At 42.6% G+C, this 9185-nt stretch overlaps 1 protein-coding gene across 1 annotated transcript in view; it reads left to right on the top strand.

Annotated features, from left to right (window-relative positions):
- The window catches only part of LOC109466128 (contactin-associated protein-like 3B), a 49356-nt gene that overhangs the window by 16958 nt on the left and 23213 nt on the right, over positions 1 to 9185 (top strand). The window contains exons 10-18 of the mRNA XM_019763767.1: positions 593 to 739; positions 1254 to 1440; positions 1921 to 2071; positions 2294 to 2438; positions 3937 to 4119; positions 5105 to 5226; positions 5839 to 5939; positions 6977 to 7102; positions 7763 to 7902. Coding sequence (XP_019619326.1) covers positions 593 to 739; positions 1254 to 1440; positions 1921 to 2071; positions 2294 to 2438; positions 3937 to 4119; positions 5105 to 5226; positions 5839 to 5939; positions 6977 to 7102; positions 7763 to 7902 — 1302 coding nt within the window. The remainder of the gene's footprint in view (positions 1 to 592; positions 740 to 1253; positions 1441 to 1920; positions 2072 to 2293; positions 2439 to 3936; positions 4120 to 5104; positions 5227 to 5838; positions 5940 to 6976; positions 7103 to 7762; positions 7903 to 9185) is intronic.

The raw sequence follows: 9185 nt of genomic DNA, 5'->3' as shown, positions 1-9185 counted from the left end.
AACTTGATTACACCTGCACAGAGCATTTCCATACTGACAGTATGTCTGTATTCAAGTGTTTTGGTAGGGATTTCAAGCTTTCCTGCTCCAGCATTGGAATGCGGGGCTATGGTACGTTTTTTTTTTATTTTGAAAATCAACAGTTTGCATTATGCAATTAAAAATCCTAACCAATAAAGTAGGGAATAGCTATCCAACTGTTGTTTTAGTTGTATTTTACTTCATATTATAGTTATATCAATGTAAATCATTGTTTTCCCTTGTGTTTCTCATTCTTTCCCTGCCATGTCGTAAAATGTGGTGAACCCATCGCTGTATTTGCTCCAAAGCAAATATTGGCCTTTCTAGTTGGTGTGTAGTTTGGCATGTCGTCTGCTAAGATGATTGTTTTTTTTATACCGCAGCAGTTTTATAGGGTAAATAATCAGAAAACATCGATATCCTAATTTGAGGGAGTTGGGGAACAGATCATTAATTAAGTTGGCTTTTGTTTTGTGGGCGTGTTTTCTCCAAGCAGAATTTACTTGTTTTATCCAATATGTTGAGACTGAGAGTGCCACAGAACATTATGAGTAATTATTTTCTCACACAGCGTTGTACAAGAGTTCATGTGATGAGTATTACCAAATGGGTGAGCGACGAACGGGAGTGTGGAAGATAGATGTTGATGGTAGGGGACCACTGCCGCCATCTTACGTGCACTGCACGATGGAGACAACGGAGGATGGAACTCAAGCAGGTAAGAATGGTATAACAGAAAAGAAAAAAAAATGAAAATAAGAGAACAAGAATTCGGAGACCTCAGACATCCATGCATTTAGACCAGGAAGTCTTTCTTAGAAACAACGCAATAGAAACAACGCCAGTTACCAGCTGTCAAAGAGGTCATGTAAAAACAATACCTCAATTTTTTAAGGTAAAAACTACAAATTGAGCTTTCATCAGTCTACCAAGGCCCTTTGAAACAGGACCTCAGTCTGTCCAGATTTAGGCCTGACTGATAATACGTATTGGCTCGAATTTGAGTCGAATTTCACTGCCAACCACGTCTTGACTTACTTACAAACACCAGCCGAACCTCCTGTCCACGCACGAACATTCCAAATATTTTGAAACACTCGGCTGGTGCAGCCAACCAGTAGCCGAACTGGCCGAACAGCAGTCGACCTTGCTCCCGACCTACTCCTAACCATGGGAAATGTTGAAGCTGATTTTCGTACTGACCACACTCTATATATTCGTGTACATTTCAGGGACCACTACTATCAGCCATAACCTGGCTCCTGAGACTGTGGTTCGCCGATCAGGTCTGACAGACACCCTGCTGCACGTGTCGTACCGGGACATGGACCAGTACGGACAGACGTTACTCCACCTGCTCCGGATGTCTCAGTCCTGCCAGCAGTGGGTGGAGTATCAGTGCAGAGCCGCCCCACTCAGGTATAAACCACGTCAGTAGAACACATGCCTAGAAAACTACTGTAACAACCATTCGGAGACCTCAGACCTCCATGAAATATATAAATCTTTCGTGATGATGACTGTGTCCTCTTCTCATTCACCGTGGCGTCTATGCCAGTACTGTATATACAAGTTTCTCTTTATCATGCAAGGGAAACAACACCAGCTGTCAAGGAGGTCATGTAACAAAAACACCTGTAAAATATTGAGCACTACCAGATGTAGAAGTGATTCATGACTTTCTCCCTCTGGGACAGACTGAATCCAACCATATCCATTACTAGCTGGCGGAAAGGGCAATGCGGAAACACACACAGACAAACGGACACGCAGGTTCCATGTGCGGAACAATGGCATCATTTGCCGCCTTACATTATAGTGTCCAAAAACACAATAACCTTCTTCACTACCACAATTTCCCAACATACAAATTTGCTTATCGTTCGTTCTTCTCTCCAGATTAGGGGTAAGCACGTGGTTCTACGGCGCCGAAGAGATTCAATACAGCACCATCGGCCATCCGGTGAACTCATCCGCCACAGATGGGAAATGCAGTTGTTGGTACAGCAACACATGTGCAGAGGAGAACTTGGGTTGCAACTGTGACAAAGTACGTAATCTCACATTTGCAATGGGTTTAGGAATGTACATAGTTTCTGCACTTGACTACCACGTAGTTCGTAACCGTAACGTACCAAGTTATGGCCAACCAATATTCTCTAAACTTCATATCTAAGGAATGTGTTTGAATTTGTGAGATACAATAATGAAACAATAGAGAGAAACACAAAGAGGAATCATTGTCATTGATCGATATGTCTTCGTCCCACAGGGAGATGAAACATGGCGGACAGACTCGGGCTACATCCGGGACACTGCCCACCTGCCAATCACAGACGCCGTACTTCTGCAGGCGGGAAACACGGACAGAACGGAAGGACGTCTGTCACTCGGTCCTCTACAGTGTACGGGAACAAGTGAGGAAAAGTTACATCTGTTACGTGCTTGTAAACACACTGGGTTTTGCATTCACCGATTTTCTATTCCAGGATGCATAGCGCTATGGGGTAAAAATTCCCATTTTGACATTCGTCAATGACAGAAGCTAAAATAATGAAGGTTGTATGTTATACTTGTATAATGCAATTTTTGACCTTCGCTATCAGCCAGGTTGCCTGAAGGTCAGAGTAATATTTACAAACTACAACATTTTGAGCTATAATCATACTTTTATCTCATTTTCTATTGAAAGACGGTATAACCACGGCAGAGAGTAATTGTTACACACGTTCCATGTTTCCTAGAAAAACAAAAGAATGTCACTCTCTACTTGTCAGATTTGACCTGTAGTGTTGAAAACAAAATGCTCCAAATGCCTATCAAAACACAGAACAATAAAGTCAACGGTTTGACGTAAATCGATTCCCTGGCGCTATGCATCCTGAGAATGGGGAAAATGTGAATGCATCTGTCACTCTTTCACGTTAAGTACTTACATGCCTCTCGCGCGTTCCAATATATTGTCAAAGCTGGCTTGAAGAAGATGCACAGTGATGATGTACAATGTAAGATTGATTTGCTAGTTGTGAATCACTTCTCGACAGGTTTTATGAAGCATGACTATAGTTCGTCACGGTAATTCATTTGGTACATCATGCATCAAATACCCGGAAGGAACAAGCCATACAGGAAAGCTTCAATCAGTCACAACCGTATCTGGAATCTAATAAAGCAAAGATAACCGTGATTCTATTTTACGTGGGTAATGCGGCGTGTACTGATAGATGATGGCAGAAGTTAAACGTAGGGTTTGCACTGAAGGCTGTGCATAAAAAGCACCCAATACAATTTCATTCATTTACTGCATTTTCTTTGCACATTTCGTCATAATTTCATACTTGAATCAATTCAAATAGCCCAGAAACAAGCTACGCACGTGAGGTGTGTCTTTTTTTTCTGCGGACACACCCATAAATAGCTAGAACCAGCCTAAGGTACAAAACAAGCAACCGTTTTCTTACAACAACATTACATTTTGCCTTACAGATATCAGTATGCTATGGAATAGATTTGAGTCAACTTACAACAGTAAAAGAATGACCAGAAAATTGACCAGTTTTGTCGCCCAGAAATTGCATTTGATGCCATTAAGTTGGGAATTGCTTGGGCGCATTGTGCACGTTTAAGATTGGGTGCAGTGTATAGTTTAATATTGACGTGAAATTGGTATCATTGTCATTCCATTTTTCTCTGTCCAATATATTTTTAAGTATCTGTAAAGTCTGGTCTGACGAAGGTCACGTGTCTGTAACTGTAATTATCGCGAGATCACGTTTCGAAGTGATTGGTCATTCATTATCCTGATGAAGGCGACAAAGGTCGTTGAAAATTTGATCTCTGTGAAACCTTTTGTTGGAATAAAGTTAAAAATTTTACTATTATACATAATTACATATATATTGTTTTCTGCACTAGAAACAGACGACCCTTCCTACGGGGTCACATTTACCCGGGAGTCTTCGTACATCGTGGTGGATCCCGGGTGGAGGGAGGGAGATCTGACGTTTAGCTTCATCACTTACAACACCAGCTGTATCCTGCTGTACCAACAGCCCAGCGCCACCAACCCAAACTATCTTCTTATCTACATGATGAACGGTGAGCTTAGCTTTAGGACTGAGATCTACGTTTAGGTCATGATTAAAGCAGACGTATAAACTACAGTGATATCTTACTAAAACTGTTATTTGACATATTTGTATCGCATGAGCTAAATCATACCCTTTAACCATTCTTCTGGTCGTAATTTTCAACAGTGTACGTAATAGTATGTGCAATTATTGTGTTCTATGGATTCTTCCTAATGTATCTGTATTTTAACTTCATTATGTGCAATTGTATAAACTTTTGGATTTTTAAAATGAAGTGTACATTGATTCACAATTCAGTAACTGGTACTCAAAGTTTACTGTGAATGATCAATAAATAATTCTTGAGTCTTGAAACTGTACAGACTAATGTGAACTACTAGGTACAGGTTCAATGAGGTATTCTGAGCTGTAGATGTATTAACATATGGAGCTTTTAATACATGGTTTGTCTAGTTTCATAAGGAATCCTAATTTTTCTGTTCTATCTAAATGTTTTCATCTGGGAAAAGTATATTGTATATAAGAATAGATGGTATTATTTCTCTCATTTCTATATAATGTAATCTCCAAGCAGATCTTTTGGTGGCTGCAAAGCCAGAATCAAATTGGCCAGCCGTATCATATCGTTACCATTTTGCCACGTACCATTTTACCATTTGGGTGTCGAAATGGTAACTGCCTGGCAAATGGATACAGCCTGGCCAATTGATATTGTCTCTGCAGCCACCGAAAGATCTGCTTGGAGATTATACATAATGCACAGTAAACATCATCCTCAATTTTATCTGAATTACATATTTCGTGACATATCTTCGACTATCGTATGTCTATATGGTTTTAAAACATTTATAAGATAATTTGCTAGATGACGGCACAGGAATTTTTGTACTTTGGCTTTTAATTCTGTTTATTATACTGCGACAATTCAATGAAGACTTATTTTATTTTGTAAATTTACATCTAGGCCTATTGCAATGTTATTTTCTGTGCAGGTCGAAGTGTAGTGTTTCTTTTCCGAGTGGGCGACATCTTTGAGAACATCACGATGACGTCAGACCGTCTGCTGAGTAGTGGGGAAGTGCAGACTATATCTATAGAGTTTGAGGAGCTTCAGGTAAGGGGTATTATTAATTTATCCATTGCAGGTTTAGGGCTTGGAAACCCGATTTTTCAAAGGCAATATTCTAGTCAGTTATCTACAAACTGAGTTGAAACATTATCCCCATATATATTGACCCTCATGGATCATGGAGCAAACATTCCCAAAATTCTAACAAAGATTGCCAGTTGTGCTGCCCTGAAATCGAATCGGATGTCTTGAAAAGCATCCAATGCAACCGATGACATCACATTTTTTGCCTCACAGATATCAGCATGCTATGGGATAGGGTTACTTCAACTTACTGCATTGAAAGAATTAGGACCTGAAAATTCATTCAATTTAAAAAAAATCCAATTTTGACGTCCTGAAATTGCATTGGATGCCTTTAAGCTGAGTTCCAGTTTTGTCGTCTTCGCAGCCTTTCGCTTGCGTTGCTGCATCCATTCGGTCAACTGTACTTTCTAACCTGTTATGGAAGGAGATCCGTCGTAACTGCTATGGTGGTCGTAATAATGGTGGTCATCAAAAGATTGCGTAATAAAGGTATCCCCTTAATGTGAGTCTTATTTTTTCTTTGCTGCAACATCGTCGTTACAATATCATATATATCTTACGTTACGACAGGTTCGCTTTACGGTCAACATGGGCTCTAAAATCTACGACATCGACAGGTTGGAATCCTTCGACGGCTTTGCTGGTCCGTTGGTGTTGGGGGCGCTGCCAAAGTGAGTAGCACCATTAAGCAAATGTCACACATTCAGGGATTTGGCCTCCAGAAGACTAGCCGAACGCCCCAAACCAGGCCTATGGTTAGGAGTAGGTCGGGAGCAAGGTCGGTTGGTGTTCGGCCAGGTTGGCTACTGTTCGACTGCGCCAGCCGAATGTTTCAAAATGTTGAATGGTTGGCTGATGTTCGGCTATAAGTCATCAGAACACCAGCCAAACACCTAGGAGCAAGTCACCAGTTCTCATGGTGTGTTCGGAGTCAAATTTACCTCAAATTTGTCTCTATTAGTGTGTAAAGGTAGGTACGGCCTAAATCTGGTCAGACTGCTCATGAACTTTAGCCGGTTGCTGTTCTGGGGAAGGTTCTGAATGTGTGACGCGGGTTTAAGTTGAATGCCATCGCCTTGTTAAGGCAAGGACGCGAAGCAACAGAGGTGCGAGCTTCCACATAAATTTACAATGTTTCCCTGAAAAGGTCGTGGCTTGGTTTTTCAAGGACGTGATTTTGTGTAGGATAAACGACTTACCCTTGCGCGGGAGGCTACGCCAGACCATGACCCTGCGTTCGCGGTGTAACACATAAAAACCGCCATGAATATGACATTATAATCTCGCCGTGTGTTCGTTACTCCGTGAAGGGGGGTATCCCTCCTGCAGGAGTATTGTGGTCAGATAGTTTTACATGTTCGCAGGTAAAACTCACGGTTGCCTTTGTTTCATTGGCATATAATTTAATACGTCGTCTGCAGGCATGCCCGTGATGATGCCCGTATTTTTTTATTTTTACCGTAGCTGTTTTTGTGATTAATGTATATTTCCGAAGCACCCCTACATTTGATAGACTTTTGGAACTGGCCGAACATAAACTGTTGTTAATGCAAACGCTGATTTCCTAAGCCGCAACAGTAATCGCCCGATCAGGATGGACTCCGACATTTCAACAAATATTGCATTGATGTAAACGTGTGGGTGAGTGTGAATGCGTTGACACATGAGGGAATATATTCACCACCATGCTGACTCATCTTCAATCTAGCTCGATGTCAGTAGTCCACCTGGAGGCACGGACGGGGATGGTGGGCTGCGTCACGGTCTTCAAGGTCAATGGTAACCCTATTGACCTTCGGCAGTACGTCGGTGACCCTCGGCTTCGGGATAGCAGGTATGGATCAGCCCACGGTTTAGCCGCGGGGACACCGATATGAGATAATCAGTAAAGACAAGCTATAGAATATCGGTGAGATGATTTAGCGTCCAACAAAACGTTGTCTAGTACAATGCAACACAAAGGATACACAGGAATCAAATGTTCAACGACAACTGTCGCCATCATCAGGATAATTAATGACCAATCACTTCAGAACGTAAACCCATCAAGTTACGATTATAGGCACGTGGGAACCCCAAAACTGATGCGAGCGTGCAAATAGAAGTTTGGCAAAAAAAGTTGCCTTCATTATGAAATCTACGTCGTCATGAAGGTTGAACAAATGACTAAACACACAGAGTATGGTGTGGTGAATAATAGACTCTTCATTTTCATTACTTCACATTTTCTTCTTATGCTTTGGGATTGATTTTGGCATTTTATTTGCATTCTATTGGTAACAACATTAGTATCGTTTTCCAGTATTTTTTTTTGCAATTTGCGGCATATATTTAATCATTTTGCAGCTGCTTTTTACGATTTACAGTATATGGTCAATTTTTGTTGTTGTTGTTTTAACGGACGAAAATTCATGCGCGCGTGGATGTCATCCATATCAGCATATCAACATGGCCTTAAGGCTTGACTGAAAGTACCTCATGTCCCCCTGTGCAGTCCCGGGGTTCAGACCGGATGCCGCCACTCCTGTGACCCAAACCCCTGTCTGTACGGCGGCACGTGTGTGGACAACTGGGAAGAGTACACATGCGCATGCGCAGACCCTACGGCACAGAGCGGACAACACTGCGAAAACAGTAGGTGGAAACCGGTGTCTACGGTAGACCTGTTTTCAAAATAAAAGTAATTATGTTTACCGAGGGAAAACATGTTGTTTTTGCTCAGTTTCTTCCTCTTCTTCTCCAAACAGTGACCCCTGACCTGCTAATTTGTTGACGTCTGTCACCATGGCAATAGGTGTTGGGTTACATAATGTTGCAATTTCATAGTAGGCATGTAGACTCTTCTTCTTCTTCTTCCGTTAATGTCCGGCTGCCGTCACTCCGGCAATTACTGACATGTTTAACGGGTCAAAGGTCACCATATGCTAGTAGTATGTGATTTAGGCAAGGTTTGACACCTTCGAAACGAAGGTCGCCAGGGATGGAGACTGTACAATGTCTTCAGGCAGGGAGTTCCAGTCTCTGATCGTTCGAGGGAGGAAGGAGTAGAAGCGGTAGTTCGTGCGGCAGGACAGCTGCTGGTACTGCTGACTGTGTCCTCTGCGGCGTCTCGTGTTACTGGCAGGTAGGGGGTTCAGTGAGTCACAACTCACACAGGCAAGACCATGCTGCATTTTGTACAACATGGCTAGCCTGCTGTTACGGCGTCGAGCCTGGAGGGACAACCACTGGAGCTGGTCTATCATTGCAGAGACACTGGATGTGTTTCTGTAACGGTGTAGTACAAAGCGTGCAGCTCTGCGCTGGATCTTCTCAATTTTGAGGATATCCTGGTTGGTGTGAGGGTCCCAGACGCAGCTGGCGTACTCCACGATCGGTCTGACCAGGGCTTTGTACGCCAGCTCTTTGGTCTTGCTAGATCCCACTCTCAGATTTCTTCTCAGAAAGCCTAGCATCTTGTTGGCTTTAGAGCATGTATTCTCAATGTGTTTGCTAAAGGAGAGATCTGTCTGTAAAGTAATTCCAAGATACTTTGCAGAGGGCACGCGCTCTAGGGTGTGGTTATGCAGCATGTAACTGGTGTTGGCAGTGGGTGGGTTTCTGGCTCGTGTCAAGGGCAGTTGTTGGCACTTATCTGGATGGAAGGCCATGTCCCACTCTCTTTCCCAGTCTTCTAGCTTGTTGAGGTCTGCTTGTAACTCTAACGAGTCCTTGGAACAGGTGAGCAGACGGTAAACGGCAGTGTCGTCTGCAAATAGACGGGAGGTAGAGGAGATTCTCTTCGGCAGGTCGTTAATGTAAGTAATGAAAAGGCACGGTCCCAACACCGTGCCCTGTGGGACGCCGGATCTCACATTCACAGAGCTTGACTGGACACCATTTACTACTACAGCCTGCTTGCGGTCACTGAGAAAACT

The sequence above is a fragment of the Branchiostoma belcheri genome, unplaced genomic scaffold (genome assembly GCF_001625305.1).
Source record: "Branchiostoma belcheri isolate BF01 breed outbred unplaced genomic scaffold, Haploidv18h27 scaffold16, whole genome shotgun sequence".
Classification (NCBI taxonomy): Eukaryota; Metazoa; Chordata; class Leptocardii; order Amphioxiformes; family Branchiostomatidae; genus Branchiostoma; species Branchiostoma belcheri.
The sequence above is the reverse complement of the archived record's forward strand: the minus strand, read 5'-3'. Positions and strand labels throughout refer to the sequence as shown.